Source organism: Prunus avium, chromosome 8, assembly GCF_965620075.1.
Source record: "Prunus avium chromosome 8, drPruAviu1.hap1.1, whole genome shotgun sequence".
Lineage (NCBI taxonomy): Eukaryota > Viridiplantae > Streptophyta > Magnoliopsida > Rosales > Rosaceae > Prunus > Prunus avium.
The window spans coordinates 36,999,760-37,021,499 of NC_142291.1; the positions used below are offsets into that span (position 1 = coordinate 36,999,760).

A 21,740-nucleotide genomic window follows, 5' to 3' on the forward strand; every position below is an offset into this window, starting at 1 on the left:
CCTTACTTTATCAACACCACCTGTCTTATGGTGTGACAACTTGGGAGCAACTTACCTTTCCGCCAATCCAATTTTCCATGCTCGCACTAAACATGTCGAGATCAATTATCACTTTGTTCGTGATCAAGTCTCTGCAGGACGCCTTCATGTCAAATTCATCTCCACCAAGGATCAGCTTGCTGATATAATGACAAAGCCTTTGAGCTCTACCCGTTTCAAATTCATTCGAGACAAGTTGAGAGTTCAAGAACGCTCAACTTGAGGGGGTGTATTAGCTGTAAATATCCTACAATTACTTTTCCATCAGTTATAGAATCTCCATGATCTCAGCTGCTCCATGTCTACAAAATTGGATGATATACAACTATGTTTGTTCTCCATGATCTCAGCTGCTTCATGTGTATAAATAGAGAAGAAAACCTCAACACAGTTGTGTGAGGAAACCTGAATCTTATAATATACAACTATGTTTGTTCCATGTTTACAAAATTGGATGATTTTCATCCCTAATGGTTGAAAATGTTGTGAAGAGAGACTCTGGCTTTGATCAAGCGCCTGAACAGGCACTCAAGTCCTTCTTCTATATCTTGAATGTTAATTGCCTCCAAATCCTGGAGCCCAATTTGCACATTCTCAACTTGCATTGCGTAATCAGATTTTTTAAACTTGTGAGTAATAAGGGCATTCAATGCGGCATCCACTTTCTCAAGTTCATTCGTATCTGCAGTTTCCTCACCCTCACAGGATACTCTTTTAGGCTGCACTAGCTTGGAAACTAATGACCTACTGCTTGACTTTGATTTTGAACCAGCTATGAAGGACAACAAGAATTCAAACACAGCAACAGTTATTGCATCTAACTCTTTCAACATGTTGATCACAGCTTGAGTTTCATGGTTCCGTAACTTTCCTTGACCTTGAAGGCCTTGTTCATTGCCTTCTTGACATCCGTCCTAGAGGCAAGGTATTTTCTAACCTCACTCATGAAGCTCATGTCACCTCCTCGTCTTCTGCGCATAACGGATTGAAGTTCATGTGTGCACTCCTTTGTTTGCAAAAGGGCATCCTTAATGATGCCACACACATCCAGGAGCCTCAAAGATCCATCTAGTAGTTCATTGATCCATTTGTCTCCACACTCCTGGGATAAGTTTTGCTGAGAGTGTGGCAATAGAAAAAACTTCTCAACACAATCAGGCAAATCTTGGAAAAGAGAAAGGTCTTGTACTTTGCAGTTGAATGTTCAATTTGGTGTTTCAGTTTGCTTTCCTTCCCTTTAGCATCTGCTCAATATATATCACTGTTGAAAAGTAAATTGCTCTCTAATTTCTCATTAGTGAACAGTTTACTTAGCTTAGTTCATTTCTGTTTTTAGCTGAGTGAGTTTTATGTATGCTTGTGCTCATTTGCCAAGTGTAAGGAGCAGATTAGTCAGTTAGCTTTCAACGGCTCTTAGGCCTTGTGCTTCCATGTGTCATATCCACATTGGCTCTTGTAATTGAATTAATCGGCTGATGTAATGAGAGAATGAGAATATATACAAAAGGTGTGATCTCTGCAATGTACTGTAGATTGCATCTGAGAATATTTCCAATTTCTGATTTTCTCTTCTTAGCTCTCTCTCTCTCTCCCTTCAAGCTCCCTTGCCAATCCAAATATTAACATGGTATCAGTAGCGAAGGTTGGATCTGGATAGTGGGCGTTGAAGCTGTGTGAGCTGAGCTTGGAAATTTCAACGAAAATTTTCAAACTCCGATCATCGATTCTGGTCTCAAATGGCTGGGTCAGGTAGTAGTGATCTTCGGGCTCCAATATTCAATGGTGATAACTATGAATTTTGGAAGATCCGAATGAGAACTATTTTCAAGTCGCATGGAATCTGGGATCTAGTTGAAAAGGGTCTTGAGATTTCAGACTCGAAAGGGAAGAAGGTTGATGAAGAAGGGTCATCAGAGTCAGAGAAGGTGTCTCTGTTAATGAAGGATGCTAAGGCGCTTGGGATTATCCAAGGGGCTGTCTCAAATGACATTTTCCCTAGGATTTCGAATGAAGAAACCTCAAAGGGTGCGTGGGATATTCTTCATCAGGAGTTCCATGGTGACAAACAGGTCAGATCTATCAAACTTCAAGGTCTGAGACGTGATTTTGAGTACACAAGGATGAGGGATGATGAGACCTTGTCAATGTACCTCACTCGTTTACTTGAGCTGGTAAATCAGATGAAGGGCTATGGGGAAGATCTATCCAAAGGCAGGTTAGTTCAAAAACTGCTCATTAGCCTAACCAAGGAGTTTGATCCTGTTTGCTATGTCATTGAACAAACCAAGGATATTGAGGCTATTGAGGTACAAGAAGTAATTGCTGCACTGAGGGGATTTGCTCAACGTTTAGATAGGCACTCTGAAAGCACCACTGAGAAAGCTTTCAGCAGTATGAGCATAAATCAAAAAGGGTCTCAGTCTCATTCTGGTTTTGGTAATAACAAGTCGAAGAAAAACTGGAAATCGAAGGACAAGAAATGGGACTCTAAGTTTCAGAATAATACTCATCAAGGTGGAAAGAATGGCCAAGGAGACAAAGCTGAACAAGCTAAGGGAAAATGTAAGCACTGTGATAAGCTTCATTATGGTGAATGCTGGTTTAAAGGAAAGCCAAAGTGCTATGGGTGCAATCGTTTTGGGCATCTCATTAAAGACTGTGATTCAAACAAGACTGAGAGACTTGCAAACTTGGCTAGTAAGGTAACAGAACCTGCTACTATGTTTTATGCTTGTCATTCAGCTACTATTGGTAGAAATATGAATGTTTGGTATGTGGACAGTGCTTGTAGTAATCATATGACTGCTCATGAGTCCTTGCTTATTGATATAGATAGAAGTGTGAACTGTAAAGTTAAGATGGGTACTGGTGATTTGGTACAATCAATAGGCAAAGGTACTTTGGCTATAGATGTGCAAGGGGTTACTAGGTACATTAGGGAAGTCATGATTGTACCTGGTTTGGATGAGAATCTGTTAAGTGCAGGACAGATGATAGAACACGGGCATTGGTTGGTGTTTGGTGATAATGAGGTTAAGATTTATGAAGACAGACAGTTGAAAGAGTTGATTGCAAGAGTGCAAATGAAAGGGAACAGATGTTTTCCCTTAGATTTCAAATATGTGAATCCTCCAATGGCAAATAGAGCAACACTGGAAGAATCTTCCTGGTTGTGGCACAGAAGATATGGTCACCTAAACTACACTAGCCTATTGCTGCTACAAGAGAAAGACATGGTGCAAGGCCTGCCGAAGCTGCAAGGATCTGAGAAAGTCTGTTCTGGTTGTGCTATAAGCAAGAGTCACAGGAACTCATTTGATAAAGAGAAGGCATGGAGAGCTACTCAACCACTTGAACTGATTCACTCAGATATATGTGGTCCAATGCAGGTTACCACTCTTGGAGGGAATAGGTATTTTCTCACTTTTATTGATGATCACACACGAATGTGCTGGGTGTTTTTCTTACAGCACAAGTCTCAAGCATTCAACATTTTCAAAAGGTTCAAAAGCATGGTTGAACTGCAGAGTGGTTATCAAATTAAAAGGCTAAGAAGTGATAGGGGTGGAGAATATACCTCACTGGAATTTTCAAAGTTCTGTGAAGAATTGGGGTTAGAAAGACAATTAACTGTAGCTTACTCTCCACAACAGAATGGTGTTGCAGAGAGGAAGAATCGTACAGTGGTAGAAATGGCAAGAGCCATGATGCATGAGAAGCAGATTCCATTGAAATTCTGGGCAGAAGCTGTGAACACAGCTATCTATCTACAGAATCGAAGTCCAACAAGTGCTTTGGACAACACAACACCATTTGAGAAGTTCAGTGGGAGAAAACCAGGTGTTAAACATTTGAGAGTATTTGGCTCACTGTGCTATATCCATATTCCTTCTCAGAAAAGACACAAGCTGGAGGAAACTGGAATGAAGGGAGTCTTTCTTGGATATGGAATCTGTGAAAAAGGATATAGGATTTTCAATCTAGAAACTAAAAAGATTGAACTCTCAAGGAGTGTTATCTTTGATGAGAAAGCAATGTGGAATTGGGAGTTGAATGAAGAAGTTCATGTGACTATTCCACGGCATGAAGAAGAAAGTCCAAGAATATCAGAATTTGGTTCATGTTCTAATGAATCACTTCAGTCTGCTCAATCTCCACAGAGATCACAAGTGGTTAATGAGCTGCAAACTTCTATGGAATCAGCTACACATGATTCATCAGTTTCAATCTCTGAAATTTTTGATCATACTCCACAAAAATGGAAGAACTTAAGTGAAGTCTATGCTCAATGCAAAATGAGCATTATTGAACCAGAAAGTTACAATGAGGCAGCTCAAGATGATGCTTGGAACAAGGCCATGAATGAGGAGATATCAATGATAGAGAAGAATTCCACTTGGGAATTGGTTGACAGACCAAGCAGCAAACCAATTGTGGGAGTGAAGTGGATATATAAAACAAAGCTCAATCTTGATGGCTCCATTCAAAAGCACAAGGCAAGACTTGTAGCCAAGGGTTACACACAGAAACCAGGGATTGATTTCAATGAAACCTTTGCTCCAGTAGCAAGGTTAGATACTATTAGGACTCTCATTGCTCTAGCTGCACAGAAAAGCTGGAAATTGTGTCAATTGGATGTCAAATCAGCCTTCTTGAATGGCATTCTTGAAGAGGAAGTTTATGTAGACCAACCTGAAGGCTTTGTGATTAAAGGAGCTGAGGATAAAGTGTATAGATTGAGAAAAGCTCTCTATGGACTCAAACAGGCTCCAAGGGCCTGGTATAGTGAAATAGACACTTACCTAACTGAGTGTGGTTTTCATAGGAGTCCAAGTGAAGCAACTCTTTATGTAAGAACCAAAGAAGATGGTGAAACACTAATTGTGTCAATCTATGTAGATGACATCGTGTATACTGGAAGCAGTGATGGAATGATGGAAGAATTCAAGGCTGAAATGATGAGCAAGTATGAAATGTCAGATTTAGGCCTTCTTCACCATTTCCTTGGCATGGGAGTAACACAAAATGAAGGGAGCATCTTCATTCACCAGAAGAAGTATGCTCTAACCTTGCTGGATAAATTTGGGCTTAAGGATTGCAAATCTGTGAGCACTCCTTTGGTTGCTACTGACAAATTACAAAGGGAGGATGGATGTGAAGCTGCAGATGAAAGCTTGTACAGGAAAATTGTTGGAAGTCTTTTATACTTAACTGCAACCAGGCCTGACATTATGTTCTCTGTTAGCCTACTTGCAAGGTTCATGCACAGTCCTTCAAAGAAGCACTATGGAGCTGCCAAACGAGTTCTAAGGTACATACAGGGAACAATTGATTATGGAATTGAGTATGCAGCTGGAAAATCTGCATTCTTAATTGGATACTGCGATAGTGACTGGAGTGGATCTGAGGAAGACATGAAAAGCACCTCAGGATATGCCTTTTCATTTGGCAGCGGTGTGTTCTCATGGGCCTCAGTTAAACAGCATAGTGTAGCTCTTTCTACAGCATAAGCCGAGTATGTGAGTGCAGCTGTAGCAACCTCACAGGCCATTTGGCTTAGGTTCGTTCTTGAAGACTTTGGGGAAGAACAGACCACTACTACTACTCTATTCTGTGACAACACTTCAGCTATAGCCATGTCTAAAAATCCTGTTTTCCACCAGAGAAGCAAGCATATTCGAAGGAAGTTTCATTTCATCCGAGATGCAATTCAAGATGGTGAGATTGATTTGGTTTACTGCAAAGGTGAAGAACAAATTGCTGACATCTTTACCAAGGCTCTTCCCAAGGACAGATTCAGTTATTTGAGAAGCTTGCTTGGAGTGAAATCAGATAGCAATTTAGAAGGGAGTGTTGAAAAGTAAATTGCTCTCTAATTTCTCATTAGTGAACAGTTTACTTAGCTTAGTTCATTTCTGTTTTTAGCTGAGTGAGTTTTATGTATGCTTGTGCTCATATGCCAAGTGTAAGGAGCAGATTAGTCAGTTAGCTTTCAACGGCTCTTAGGCCTTGTGCTGCCATGTGTCATATCCACATTGGCTCTTGTAATTGAATTAATCGGCTGATGTAATGAGAGAATGAGAATATATACAAAAGGTGTGATCTCTGCAATGTACTGTAGATTGCATCTGAGAATATTTCCAATTTCTGATTTTCTCTTCTTAGCTCTCTCTCTCTCTCCCTTCAAGCTCCCTTGCCAATCCAAATATTAACAATCACATGGTTCGGGAGACAAGAGCAACTCATCCTCTTCACAGTAGAATCAGTCACAACGTGATTTCGATCTGGATCCGAAAACTATATCAGCGATGTTTATGCATTGTCTCCCCACCACCGGGTCACAAACCCCATCAGCACCTATATTTTACTTATAATATAAAGCATGAGTATCTTCAATTCAGTAACAATGTCATGGGATGCATTGTACAATCAACCATAAAATATGCAGAACATTAATGGTATTGTACCATATCTCTCTCTCTCTCTCTCTCTCTCTCTCTCTCTCTATCCAGCATTCCGGCTCTGCCTACCTCCCGTCCCCGGTGACGAGTTCTGTATCACTCTGCCAGGAAATATTTTGGCATTAATTTATATTCATGTGGTACATTGTCTGTGTCAAAATCAGTCATCACCTTCCATTTCCTACCAACTGGTTTTTTAATATCATACACATGCACATGCTGCAAGTGTTCGAAAAATCGGCCTAGGCGGCCGCCTAGGCGGCGCCTAGGGCGGGTCTGGGCGCTTGGGGGGATCCTTCATTTCCGAGAGCTTTAGGCGGCCCCATGTGGTAAACTAAGCGAAGAAGATTTGGCTGGATCTGCTCCACGAGCTTGCGGCGGCAGCACCAGGTGGTAAACGCGAAGAAGATGATCTAATGGAATACGCTGTACGCATCGTTTTGTTGGGTAGGACTAGGAGTTATTAAGCTATACGTATCGTTTTGGTAGGTAGGAGTTATTAAGCTATATGTATCGTTTATGGGCCCAACAAACTAAAATTGCAATGTAATATTTTTAACTAATATGTTAATTGAATAATAGAGTATTATTATATGCTTTATGCTTAACTTTTTTCCCATGTTTTATATCAAGAGTGCTGCTAAACGAACCCTAAAATTAACTGATTTCACCCTATGATCTAAGTACACCCTTATATTTTAATGAAAATGTAAAATTAACTAAGTACACCCTATTTAACTATCAGAAATACCCCTAATATACCCTAATACACTCTCCCGAAAGTTATGGATGTGCAATAATCACATGCCTAATAGTAACAGGTTAGGAAGGATGTATTTTGAAACTAGCCATATTGATTCACCTAGTGTGTGTTGTTTTGAGAATTATAACCATCCATTGAAATATCTGTACATCGTGTGTCAGCCATGGCACTGACTAACCAACCCTGAGTGACAAGAAATTTGTGATCTAATTTACAAGGACAAACGTTTGCATTTATGAAAAAATGTGAATATCTGCTGCACACTAGTAACAAATGCCAGAATTTTTGGTTGATTATTATGGTTTGTTGACGCCAAAAAGTGGTTCTTTGACTTAGAGGGTCAACTTAGTAATTTTATGCCTTCGGTATCCTTGATGCCTCGGTAGTCTACGCGATCTGCAATATGAGCAAACGCACGGTAAGACCTAGGGCACCGGTGTGGTACCGGCCGAAGGCTCTCCGATGCTTAAGTAAGTTCGGGAATAGAAAGTTCAACTGACAGATCAATAGGCTTGTATGCCGTGAGTTCTGATTACCTCCATTTTGGGATAGTTGGCCTCCTTTTATAGGTCTTGGGAGGTGTGCATTTTGTTGAATATTTCAATGTGGGACTGTGGGCGTCGCTTGGGAGCGTGCCACGTGTCCCAGGAGAGGGCGTTGCCCTAATGGAGAGATCGGTAGGTAGAGTGCCGAGGGCGCCTCTGACCAAGCCCAGTTTTCTCCACGTGTCTTGCCCTTATTGGCTGTTTATTTTGGGTGTAAACATGGTTGAATGGCTTTTTTTGTTATTATTCTTTTACAATACGAATATTTTATTTCTTCACAATTTTCTTATACACACCATGAAAGTCTTCAAAGGCTTATGCCTAGCCTTACGGGACATGACTGTTCTTAAGACTTTCGCAATATAAAAGACTGGAAAAGACTTCATAGGAAACTCATCTAACTTGCAAGAATATATCTCTAGGCTCATCCCTCACTGCTGTGAATGCTAACTCTTTCTTACCCTCTCTATCTGGGGGGTTTCGTTTCCACTTATACTTAAATCATTTGATATTTTGAAGAACCAATAGCGACAAAGTTCATTGCACATGAAAGAGGCTAACAAGGGCAGAGACAGAAAGCTTTTAAAACAATGAAAAATATTTGTGGAATGATCGAAAAAGACAAATCTAGTTAATCAAATTCTTAGTACGCCGAACAAAGATTCAATTTGCACATACAAACAGCAAGAGAAATCATATCATAGAACATTTGAATTTTTTGTGTATATCAAGGGAGGACTGCATTTGTTTGTCATTTCAGCAAACTTATGTGGGCAGCAAACCAGAGCATAATACATTCAGTTAAAACATATTGCATGGATTATCGATGATCTTAATGCATTATATAAAGATATAGCAAATGATGCTCATCAGCAGTTTCACCATTAACTCCTTAATTATGTACCATGGCTTTTGAACTACCATATCCTTTTTTCTTTCTACTCCTTGTACAGATGCTGCCATTTTCAATCATTGCTCGAACTTACAACAACATATCTTCGGGCTCATCCCTCTCTGCAAAGGACAACAATAACTCTGTCTGGTGCTCACCATCTGGGGAATTCTCTTTCGGTTTCCAAAAGATTGGTAGTGATGGTGGCTTCATACTAGCCATCTGGTTTAACAAAATACCTGAAAAGACTATTATCTGGTCAGCCAATGGCAACAATCCAGTGCAACAAGGATCCACAGTTGAAAGCACTGCACATGGCCAGTTGATGCTCAATGATATTGCAAAAGGCAAACAAAAAAGGATTGCTGACTTTGGTGGTATTGGAGTTGCCTATGCAGCCATGCTTGATACAAGAAATTTCGTTCTGGCCAATGGAAATTCAAACAATTTGAGGGAGGGTTTTGATCAACCAAACTGATACCTAGCAACAGAGACTCTAAAACTAAACAACACACTCCAAGGTAGCTACATGGTGTCAAACTACTCACGAGGGAGGTTCCAGTTTGCACTACAATCTGATGGAGCACTCTCGCTTTATACAACAAATTTCCCATTGGATACTCCTAATTATGTCTATTGGTCAACACACACTGAGGGTAGTGGTTTTCAGGTCATCTTCAAACAGTCTGGCTCTATTTACCATACAGCCACAAACGGATGCATACTTTATATTCATGTGGTACGTTTTCTGTGTCAGAATCATTCATCACCTTCCATTTCCTACCAACTGCTCTTTTAATATCATACACATGCATATACTGCTAGTGTTCGAAAAATCGGCTTAGGCGGCCGCCTAGGCGGCGCCTAGGCGCTGCCTGGGCAGGTCTGGGCGCCTGGGCAGATCCTTCATCTCCGAGAGCTTTAGGCGGCATCATGTGGTAAACTAAGCGAAGACGATTTGGCTGAATCTGCTCCACGAGCTTGCGGCGGCATCACCAGGTGGTAAACGCGAAGGAGATGACCTAACGGAATACGCTATAAATAGACTTTTAAAAGTATAGCCGCACGGCTATACGCTTTAAATAGAATATTTTCACTGTATAGCCGCACGGCTATCCCCTTTAAATAGTACAATCCTGATTTCTCTTTCTTAATTGCTTTATTTAGTAGTTATGTTTTAATTATTATTTACTTGGTGAATAATTAGTATTTAAATATTTTATTAAATTAAAAATTAAAAAAATAATTTCAGATGAAAGTAATTAACAATTTATCACTTTCACGTTTAATAATGTATTATACATGTATGTATGTATTTTTCATTAATACATCTGTGTTCTGCATACATCTTAAAGACTCAGTAAAATTCACGTTTTTAAAAAAGCAAACGCATTAATACTCCTATTATACAGGTACATACATATTTGTCATGCTAAATACACGTATTTTTTACAAAAATTTCAATAAGACACACAAAATTCACGTATTATACACATAATTCTCACATATTATTGAATAAAAATAATATATATTTAAAAAATAATATAGTGGCCGAACATTTAAGTTGTAATATGCAAAAATTTTGCCGAATGAAACACTTACTATTTATTTAGTATTTTTTCACATTCCGTATTTTACTAACTATGAATGAATGTACAGCCACACGGCTATACTCGGTTTTTTTCACCTATACTTGGTTTTTCTTTTAAATAGTACCGCTGCGCGGCTATACTCAGTTTATTTAATTTTTATTTTAAAAATAGTATAGCCGCGGAACTGTACTCGTTCTTCCTCAATTCTTTTTAAAAATAGTATAGTCGCGCAGAAAATTCAAACTACACAACAAACCATAGAATATATATAATTATAAGGCAATAACTCTTCTATCCAACATTCCAGCTCTACTTGCCTGCCTCCATGGAGACAAGTTCTCTATAACTCTGCCTCGGAAATATATAAATTCAATGGAAATGATCACATAACACAATATTTTACATTAAGAAATCAATTAAAATCATGTGGTCGCATATTGTCTGTGCAAAAGACTCAGAACCTTGTTAGATGCATGCATTTGAATTTTCCTGTGCTTTTCTTCATGAAATGAATTTATATATGCTATGTTATAATCAGAGCGGAACCACAACCAAGACTGTGGTGGACTATAGCCTAGGAAAGTTTTGAAGAAAAATAAATAAATAAACCTATATCTATATGGCCACTATAATAATAAACCAATATCTCTTTTTTTGTTGTTGAAATTAGAAAGGCAAAGTATCAAAAAAGTGCACGTAGGCTCTGAATGAGACCAACTGGCATGTGGTCCTATTATCATAATAAGTAAGTTGAATGTGGATAATGGATTGATGGGCAAGTCAGACCAACCAACCAGACCATCCGACATATATACTTGTTTGGTAGTGTTTGATGAATTCTATTCATTTTCCTATATACTAACATTGATCTATTTCTTTCTACCTATTGGGTTTCTTGTTGTGCGCTTGTGTACAATTACTTAGAACCATTTTTCGCAATGGGTTTTCAAAGATTAGCTGTATGCATGTGGCCATGATCGCCATGCATTATTAGGCAACAGTACTAACCATACACAGTATAAGTTATTCGGTACACGACTATTTAGGATCACTTACGAATCATGATTAGGTATCAAACTAACAACAAATGCACATCATTCTCCAGTTCATATGAACCGGAGATTAGTTGAAAGCCATTAAACACTATTATAGATGGAGGTAGATTGGCTTATGGATTAAAAATTAATAATCCTAGGTTCAATGTATAATCGGGATTAATCTCTTTTAAAGTACTTTTGGTTCTGAGAATCCTTCCTGTAAAGTCACAATGGCTCGTTTGTATTTGTAATTTTGTAAGCGCCAAGTGCCAACGACTCCTTAATCGCGCGCGAAAACTTGATTTTAAAATAATAAACAAGTACCGAGAAAACGCACGTGCTGATCTGTGCAACCTAGGAGGATTTCCCGCGACTAATTATTTAATTAATTAATTTAATTCAATACCCTAATGAACCAAATCGCATTGGACGGTCCTGATCTATAGACCGTATTTATAAGATGCATATTCGAGGGTCAGGATCTGAGGAGTTACGACGCGTTAGCGTCACCAACTGCTTTTTGAACGTAGGGCCCACTGCATTAACTGTTTGTCTGCTAAAAGTGGGGTACTTTCTGTATGCGACACGTTGAATTGGATGTCAAAGCCAAACACTTTCTCGTTATTGGAAGTTATAACGATTTCCATTTTTTTTTTTTAACTTTGATATAATTCAGTTTCAAGCCTTAAGGTTTGTGATAATATCATAAACACCCCCTATTTTTGGAAACATCACAGGGCGACCCTTTTGTGTTCATACATAGTAATATAGTATACATTCCCATGTCAATTATATGATTGTTGTAAGGTTGTCACACATGTTACAACAAAATAAATAAATTTGTGTAATATTATGGGAGTAGTAAGAATTGGAGGCAAGATCAAAATGAGGTGGTCATATATTTACCAAATTATATTATATTTAAACTTTTTATTATTTTCTATTTCATAATAAGAATATACGATATTTGTACAACATGACAAAAATTATAATCAAAAGTGGCATATTAGATTTTTAATTATTGGAATCTAAGACAATCATGTAAATAAGACCTCTATTTACATTGACATGAAAATATTGTCACACATTTTTCTTTGGATTCAGGTTCTTTATTTTTTAACATAAGCGTTATTGGATATAACATAATAATCAAACTTAAGACCTAACCAAAGATAAATACTCTTAATTATTTGAAGTATATGCGACTTACGGAAATTTTCTTCATTAAAGCTTAACAAATTTCATATGTTTGGATTGATGCATAGTGTGCAATTGAAACGATGGCTCTAATTAACTATGTTTTGGGGTTTAGGCCTCTACCTCATTAAGCCCCGTTCAAACATAAAAGGTGAAAAAAATGAGACACATGGAATGAAAGTATTGATTGAAATTTGCTAATATGTAAGTTATAATATGACGAAGATTTTTTTCCCAAAGATAATTGAACAAGCTCATATTATTTGTCAAAAAACATGAATTTTCTTTATTAAAGTAAATAATGAAATTGAATTGCGAAGTTTAGTTTAATGCGCGCCACGTGCAAACTGAAAAACCATGTATGGCGCGTTATGACATTATCTAAAACTCAGGGTGGTTCCTGATATTCTCTGAATTTTGATTTCTACCTGAGTTATTATTATTTTTTTGTTGGAAGAGATGCTATCATGTTCAATACTTCTTAACTTCCTTTTCTTTCTTCTCTTGCTAAAAAAAACTTCTCCTTTCTTTTATACAACCCCATTCTAAATTTAGCAACTCTCCCTCTCTCCCCAATCTGAAGAACAACATCTTTCAAACCCAAAAACAGGTACCAATATTTCTCAAATCACAACCTGATTTTTAATTTTTTTTATATTTTAAATTCATGTGTTTCATGGTATTTAATTTCCTCATGCAGTTACCATCTCAATTATTCTCTTTATGTTCTGTTTCGGTTACAAATTCATGATGGCATTCACATATTTTGAAATATCAAAAGTCATAAATGGTGATTTTGCACCTTTATTATCTGCATTATTGTGCTTATAGCAGAAGCTTTCAATTCATGGTTTTTGCTTCTCATTGTATTGAGATTTTTTCAGGGCCGTCTCCATTATATGCATTGTTAAAGTTCAAAACTTTCATGGAAATAGTGAAGTTTGCATGACAAAGGACATAAATTTGTTGATTGTCTGAGCAAATTGAAGGAATTTGCGATCTGGGTTTTTGTAAAATCGAGGATCAAACACATTTGAGGAGAAATCCATTTCATATGTTTTTGTCATTTGCAATCTGGACGTCCTTATTGCTGGTTGGTATGTTAAAAAAGTGGTAGGAAGTAGTGAAATGGGTTAAAATGGATGGAAAAGAAGATGGTGAAGCATACGAAGAGCAGGCTTCCTCGCCTATTCAGGTTTTGCAGGAGATATCCGAGGAGGCATTTAAAATGGCAGGGGAGACACTGCAAAACATGTACTCGGGTAATTCGAGCATGCCGCCATTGGCACCGGGGCATAGACGCTCCCAAAGTGAAGTTGTAACTACGAGACACCGGCGCAGTAACAGCTTGCAGAAATTGAAATGTCAAATGCAGAAGGCTTGGAAATGGGGTAGCAATTCGCGGGGTGATTTGCAATTGGCTTTCAATCCTGAGGTTTTGGCAAACCAAAAACGCCAATGGTATCAGCTTCACTCCAGATCAAAGGTGTTTTTCTGTAATTCTTGCTGCCTGGAATCCCACTTAAAAAGTTATATTCTTTATCAATTTATTCTTGTGCCTAATGAACTAAAATTTATGATGATTCCATTCTAGGACCGTATAAAATTTACGGAGCCAGATTCACTGTTTGAGCATTTTATTATCGCGGGGCTTCATCCTGATGCTAACCTTGAGACTGTGGAGGGTGCATTTGGCAAGAGAAGGAAATGGGAGATGGATATGATAAACTCTGGAATAGTAGACCTTAAATTGCTACAGCAGCGGGGACCTCCAATCCCAACATTAGAACCTCAGGTTGACTGCATAACTGCACTTGTTTCAACACTAAATGTGAATATGTTTTCAACACTATCTTTTTAACATTCGGATATGATTTTAGTCGTATTTTCGGACAATGCAATCTGTCCTGATGAGTTTTCCTTGTGGATACAAATAATTTTAAAGTTCCTCAATAGAAATACATTGGATCTTAGTTCAAAAAGGAGAAAAAGAAAGAGACTTTGGATCCATTATCTAACATTTTACAAGATTTTTACATACTGCATAAATAGGCAGTCATTTGTGGTTGTCTTCTGGCATGTGATGATAATATACTTATTTTCCAAATGTGTTTACTGAATCCACAGATACTTTTTAAATATCCTCCTGGGAAGCGGCTAGCAATGCGTTTGAAAGATTTAGCTGCCTTTTGTTTTCCTGGAGGGGTTAAGGTTTGATATTACTCATTTTCCATGATGCTAAGTTCACTCATTATATTTATATTCATTTAACACTTATGTTGTATTGATGTAATTCTAAATGATTCTCTTGAGTGGATTTTCATGATACAGGCACGGTTAATGGAGAAGACTCCGTCATTAAGTGATTTGAATCAAGTTGTTTATGGACAGGTGCACACCAAATCGTGTATCTTGTACTCTGTGACATATTTATTTCTCAACCTTTCAAAAACCTCCTTTTTTTTCCCATCTATCTGACACAACGTCTTGTTTGTTGGATAGTTTGCATCTGTAACAATATTTTGCAGTAGTGGGTTCTGTATAACAAATCAACATGTGAAGAAAAGTAGCGATTTTAACCTTTTCATCGTATTCTTGTTATATTTCTTCATCTACCTTTTTCTATTTGCACAAACAAAAACAAGTGAGAAAAAGAAGAAGAATACAAAGCATAACAGGTATTGAACAATGAAAAAGTAGGTGCCACATAATTATCTTTTTCTCTGTTCTTCCTTGCTCATACCAGAACCTACATCTAAACTGTTAGGAAGTGAGTCACAATGTATATTAAGCTAACACCCTTTTCCATGTGCAGTCCATCCTGCACCTGGATAGGCAAACATACATGTAGATGGAGAAACATAGGTGCATCCCCAACCTGCACGTTGCAAACTAATAAATAAGTGGGGAACATGGATATGAGGTTTCGAACACAGGACCTCTGGGAGATAAAGCTCTGATATTTGATACCACCATTGAACCTCAAAAGCTTAAACTATTAGGGAATGAGCCAACAATGTATATCAAGTTAAGATGATCTTTGAAAGCTCTCCTCTTTGTCATCAAGTTAGCCTACTGAAACTCTTTCTCAAATATTTAGGTTGGTACCTTGCCTTTTTCGACAGTCCCAATAGATTTTACTTCTCAGAGTGGAAGCAAAGATAGCAACAATGTTTGGGGCTTGATTGATTTCAAACCTTCATTTTTAACTAAACAAAACTGATCTTGTTTTTGGAATAGGTCCTTACTTTTATCAATCAGATATATCCTTGTGAAAAAGTGTGAGTCATTTCCATTAGAGTTTTGCATTTGACTTGCCACTTCATGTTTTATCTCATTATTTTTTGATTAACTAATGCTATATTAACTTGTAAATCTATAACATAGATAGCACTCTAATTATTTGATTTTCTCTTCAGGAGCATTTAGGCAAAGATGATTTAGCATTTATTTTCTCACTCAAGGTATCTTATGTCTTTATTTGTTGTCTCTTTTGAAGATTTATGCTACCTTCTTGCTTTCACAGTGTGCTATTTATATATGTTTGTAGCACACATGGTTTCTGAAAGTTATTTTTATGCCCTTTGATCAGGTGGCAGACAATGCAACACTTTATGGTATTTGCCTACATGTGTCAGAAATTGTTCAGAGGCCTCCTGCTATCTTAGGCATCTCATCCCCTCATCCTCATTCATCTGGAGGACTCTTCCGTTTTTTGGTTTCTGCACCTCGATGCTACTGTGTGCTATCCAGAGTTCCTTTTTTTGAGTTACATTATGAGATGCTCAATAGGTAATGCGATGGAATTTTAATTTCTCTATAACTTGTAAATATGGTATAGACATTTCAAATTCATTTTTTATCCTCACGAAATCAATTATTTCGCTGTATTTACTTGGATGCAGTATCATTCAAGAGGAGCGTCTGAGTCGAATAACACAATTTGCTAGTGAAATGTCCCTCCATGATTATGTTCCTACATTGCCCAAAGTACATGATGAAATGAATGATCATGATGATTCCCCTCATAAGGAGTCATTTGATGATTGGATGGACTCTGCAATACCTGTTGACAGTGCACTAGCCCTGACGGCTGCTGGTGCAGGAATTAGATCGGATGATGAGACTCCACCTTCACTCAAGTTATGGGAACCTCAGTCCCCTGAAAGTGTTACTGCTAGTGAGAGTTCAGATTTTAGTCAAGTACGGTATTTAGACAAGGATGGTAGAAAGGATTCACAATGTTCTGATGACTATGGTTTTGAGGCCGTAGAAACTCGCTCGGAGACTTCAGAAAGAATATATGGAAGCTATGGAAATGGCCACACTTCTCCAGAGGTTGGGCCATCTTTCTCCTCCAGGAATCGCACATTGGAGAGTCTTGGGAGTTCTGAATATCTATTTAGGTAGAAAATATATTGTTATCTTACTATTTGGTTTATCATTTTGTGCTTAAGACATAAATTTATTGATTGTTTTCAGAAATGGCCATACTTCTCCAGAGGTTGGGACATCGTTTTCCTCCAGGAGTCGCACATTGGAACGTCTTGGGAGTTCTGAATCTCTATTCAGGTGGAAAATATATGGTTATCTTACTATTTGACTTGTCCTTTTATTCTTAAGACATAAATTAGTAGTTTTTCTTTTACCCGGTGCTCTGTTGGTATATATGCTGTTACATGGGATTCAGTAGTTCTTGAAACATTTCTGTTACTCTTATGCGGTCATTTGGATATGCCCATTTATAATTTCTCTCTCAATTCTTTATGGCATGTCAAATAACTTAATGATTCCCATTTGTCTAAGTACAACTTCAATAATCTATTATTATCTTTGGCAGTCCAGCTAGAAGCATGGTATCAGAGGATGACGACGATGACCTTTTCTCAAATTGTGAGAAAGAGTTTGGTGATGAATTGATAATGGAATGGGCTAGGGTGAGTTTATCAATTTTTATCAATATCTTTGATGTTTACACAACTTTTTTTTTTCTTTTCTATGTAAGTGATATTTTGAATTCCATATGACAGTTATTTTTGTATAAACTCTCTATGATAGGAGAATAAGAACGATTTGCTACAGATTGTTTGTGGTTTTCATGCTCTGCCTCTTCCCCAACCAGGAAGTGAACTAGCTTTTCAACCTCTTGAACATCTACAGGCTATTGAGTATAGACGACCTCCAGTTACTGCCCTTGGTTTTGATGAAAAAAGTTTAGATTCGTTCGAAGATCCTGGGGTATTTGATTAATTACTCATTGTTCTTAGGCCACTCTCTCTCTCTGTCTCTCACTCTCCCTCTCCCTCTTTCAAATATTTTAGCATTTTATAATTTTCACTCAACATTACTTCACTTGGTTAAAGGTCAATGCTAAGTTGGCTGCTGCTGAGGAAGCTTTTGCACTATCACTATGGACGACTGCTACAATTTGCCGAGTTCTCTCCCTTGAAAGCGTAAGCTCAATTGTTTTGCTCAAGTCCATGTTAATATATATTTTTTTTTTTTGTTTAGATTTTTTTTTTCTGTAGTAACCAATATATCATCATGTCACGTAATGAGTTTCTATTCTTTCCTATGTGATCAATGTTTTCTCAATATAAGTTTCACCAGAGGGAAATAAACACAGCCGGTGAAAATTTGTTTATTAGGCCAGAAATCCCTAAAGATCTAACTTAGAAAAAGAACAAGTGGATAACCTGTAACTGTATTGATGTGAGCCCTCCATCCGGTAGGATTTTTATCATTTTCAAATTTGAATGGCAACAAGGAAAGCTACAAGGACTGTACAACAATTCTTGCTCCTGTGACTTTGTAACACAAAGTAAAGGTGCCGTATAAAGCCAAAACCTTCGAGGAAACACCACAACTCTAAAGAAAGCCCAACTTTGTGGACTATTATCATCTTCGTATGGCCATCTGAGTTAAGTCAATGAAGTGAGACTAAAAGTAACAATGGTACCACCACTGAAAATGACTTTCATTCTTTAGCTTATCTCATTTTCATGTGATTTACCTCTTAATAAGTTGGTAGATAAGGTACTTAGGTACAGAAACAATATGGAGAACTTGTTAGCATAGTTCTTCTGGAAATGCTTGGCACATGATCTTAAGCCTTCACATTTTGACCTAACAGCATCTTTGAAAGTGGGCTGATGTTTGTGGTCAAGAATGTACCCACTTTTGCCCCAGGAAAAAGAAAGTTTATTTTGTCCCCCCAGTAAATCTTGTTGTCTACTTTTGTTAATTCATAACTGATGTTTTTTTCCAGATTTTAGCGTTGGTTGCGGGTGTATTACTAGAAAAACAAGTGGTAGTAGTGTGTCCGAATCTGGTGAGTTAATCTTTGTATTGGAATTACTTTGTCAATCCTGAGAGCACTTTTTTTCTTCTTTAAATTTTGACCATTTGACACTTCACTAATGCAGGGTGTGCTATCAGCTACAGTGTTATCTCTCATTCCCATGATTCGTCCATTTCAATGGCAGAGTTTAATGCTTCCGGTAAGCTCGATATTATTAGTGTTCTGCATCTACTTTAATTGGTTTATATATGTGAGTTTATGTGTACTTTAACGAAACTTGGGAAGTCTGAGTTCTTAAATATTTAATGAGAAAACTGTTGTGGGGTTTTGTCGTAAATAAAGTTTGTTAGTTTTAAACCCCTTCAACAATACTGGGTTTCCACCAATGAGGATTACATGCATAAACGATGGTGCTTTGTTCAGTGTACATAAATGTTTCCTAATACACTGACTTCACTCTTCCTTTCCTTGTATTATACACACACACAGAGACACACTGTTCTTTGATAATATTGTTTCGTCTCGGATGGTCTTTTACCAAGTATCTATAGGTGCACTAATACTCTTTGTGGACATCATATTTTCTTAAGTTTCTTCAATATTCTTCAGGTTCTACCAGGGAAAATGCTTGATTTTCTTGACGCCCCAGTTCCGTTTATTGTGAGTTTCATCCCATATTAATCGTCATACTTGTATCTTTTGTTATATATATTCCATTGCATTTTGTTGTATGGCTAGTTAAGTTTAAGGCTTGATTAAACACAGTTGATTGCTTCGATTGAATATTTACCAAACCAGAATTCTAAAGGGGATGCCAAAGCGAAATGCATAATATTGCTTTGCTTGGAATTCTATTTTGTTCCTAGATTATATATAGGAAATACTAACTTACTGCTAGAAAATTCATGTAACTCTTAAGTTCGAACTTGAATTTCAGGGTTTGTAAGAAAATGGTGCCATTGTTTCCAGTTTAATTTCTTTTTTTCTCTTATCATTTTGCAGGTTGGGATACAACAAATTCCTGCAGATCTAAAGAGGAAAGCATGGGATCCTGTTCAAGTTAATGTGCAAAAGGATCAGGTTTCTTATTTTTACTTTTTTCCGCAAACTTTTTTCCTCTGTCAAATATGGATGATCTCTAAAACACAACAGAAAGATTTTTTTTGAATTTTTTCATGCTTGATAATCACACAATTGAAATTGATCATTCTAGAACTTCTGAAATTTTGAAATTTGTTGCACTTTATAAGTTTCCTTTTGGACTAAGAATGTCTTTTTTTCTTTGGGTCTGAGGACTACCGATGTACATGCTTCAAATTGTCTTTTTTCTTTTTTATCTTATAAGGATGAAAAAAAATAAAAACTTCCGTGGTCTTCCACTTTATATCTCTTGGGAACTACGGAATGCTCAGTTTTCCTTGCAACTACTTTGATGGAATTATGATGTATTTTATAGTTTTCAATAATCCCCAAACATTTGCAAACTAAGAATAATAAGTATCCTTGCTGTTACTTTATTGCTCATGCAGGTGAAAATGTGTCATTTGCCAACACTTCCAAGACATAAAGATCTAGCCTCTGAACTAGGGCCCATCCATGCTAGACTGTCACGTGAAGGTTCATTTGCTAAAAAGCATCCTGTATATAGGTGCAACGAAGTGCAGGTTTACTGTCATACTTGCATGCTTACTGCTTCTGCTCGTGATTCTGATGGATTTACACTAACAAAGAGTGATGTTGCAAACTTCACTCTCATACTTGCATGCCTCCTGCTTTCGTATTATGGAAAAATGTTTTAGAATCTATGATTAAAGGCCTGGGGTCATCCCATAGCTAACGAGTCCAAAGCGAGTTTTTAAGTTTTCAACAATATGGTTATGATACTTTTCTAAGCAGTTTCACTCTTTTATGTTTCAGGTTGAAGCTGCAGGTCAGTTTTTAGATGTCATGAAGAACTACTTGGAGTCACTTTGTTCGGAGCTAAGGTCTTACACAATAACGAGTGTACAATCAAACAATGACAGGGTAGAGAAATTAATGCCATAGTTTCTATATTCCTCCAAATCCTCAATAATATAAAACTGCAAATAGCTAAATATCACAGACGACCTGGCTTATCATACTTTTTTGACATGTAACTTTTTTCCTGTCTTTTCAGGTTTCTTTACTTCTTAAAGAGAGCTTCATTGATTCCTTTCCTAGTAAGGATCGGTCATTTATCAAGGTAACCTGCAATTCTTTCTAAATGTCTCATGCATATTTCATTACATTTACTTATCTATTTAGGTTAAGTTGTAGATGAAAGCGGTTATTTTATCACCTTTCTATTATTTCATCTGCAACTTTCGGCTTCTACAGTTGTTCGTAGACACACAAATGTTCACTGTTCTATCGGACTCTCGCCTGTCAAGCTTCGAGAATGGTGACCCCTAAGTTAAACCTTTTACAAGTTTAAGTGCATCGTTGTAAGATTCCAAATTGCAACTCAAAGATTTTCTCAAGGGTAATGGCTTCTGCAACAGTTGACGAATCACAAGGCACAACTAATTCAGAGTGAAGGGGCGGAATGGCTTATGGTCCTTTTGGTGATAGCCTGTCCAGGAATTTGCCAACCTAATATGGTTTGGGAGCCACGCCACTATCTCTTTCCAACTGCTGGCTAAAGCCTGCGGCAAATACTTTGTAACATAAAGTTATAGTCAAAAGTGCAAAATCCCCACACCAACATCTATTGTGGTGCACACACTAAAGGATCAGAATCCCAATTATTTTATGGGATTTGATGTTGGATCTATAAGAAACTTCCATCTCGTTCAAAATCTTGTAAATGTCAATAGACAAAACATAGTATTACGAGACTTTTTTCTGATCAAATATGTTTTAGCCGCTGATGCTTAACTTGTTATTGCCATA

General features: G+C 37.4%; 1 protein-coding gene and 1 pseudogene across 3 annotated transcripts; one reads left to right on the forward strand and one right to left on the reverse strand.

Annotated features, from left to right (window-relative positions):
- Positions 1–506: 506 nt before the first annotated feature.
- On the reverse strand, positions 507–1,478 carry LOC110771408 (uncharacterized; annotated as a pseudogene).
- An 11,498-nt stretch (positions 1,479–12,976) lies between these two features.
- LOC110771411 (DENN (AEX-3) domain-containing protein) lies at positions 12,977–21,718 on the forward strand. Of its 3 annotated transcripts, XM_088245452.1 has the most exons (21): positions 12,977–13,136; positions 13,411–14,012; positions 14,121–14,321; positions 14,654–14,737; positions 14,858–14,917; positions 15,946–15,990; positions 16,119–16,318; positions 16,432–16,932; positions 17,009–17,098; positions 17,367–17,463; positions 17,585–17,764; positions 17,890–17,979; positions 18,795–18,857; positions 18,952–19,026; positions 19,437–19,487; positions 19,830–19,907; positions 20,357–20,491; positions 20,745–20,852; positions 20,986–21,051; positions 21,186–21,249; positions 21,350–21,718. In XM_088245452.1, exons 2-21 carry the CDS (start codon positions 13,665–13,667, stop codon positions 21,382–21,384), a joined length of 2,571 nt encoding a protein of 856 aa, XP_088101578.1. In that variant the 5' UTR covers positions 12,977–13,136; positions 13,411–13,664; the 3' UTR covers positions 21,385–21,718. The 3 variants fall into 3 exon arrangements, 2 of the variants coding, with proteins under 2 accessions (XP_088101578.1, XP_088101579.1); XM_088245453.1 differs by having other exon boundaries at positions 21,186–21,718; XR_015826294.1 differs by lacking the exons at positions 21,186–21,249; positions 21,350–21,718 and having other exon boundaries at positions 20,357–20,475.
- The last annotated feature ends 22 nt before the right edge of the window (positions 21,719–21,740 follow it).

Excerpts from the sequence above, each read along its gene's own strand:
- LOC110771411 (XM_088245452.1), top strand. The coding sequence starts at position 13,665 with ATGGATGGAAAAGAAGATGGTGAAGCATACGAAGAGCAGGCTTCCTCG. Across the intron at positions 18,858-18,951 it reads TAGTAGTGTGTCCGAATCTG|GGTGTGCTATCAGCTACAGT; the intron begins GTGAGTTAATCT and ends TCACTAATGCAG. Across the intron at positions 20,853-20,985 it reads TACAATCAAACAATGACAGG|GTTTCTTTACTTCTTAAAGA; the intron begins GTAGAGAAATTA and ends CTGTCTTTTCAG.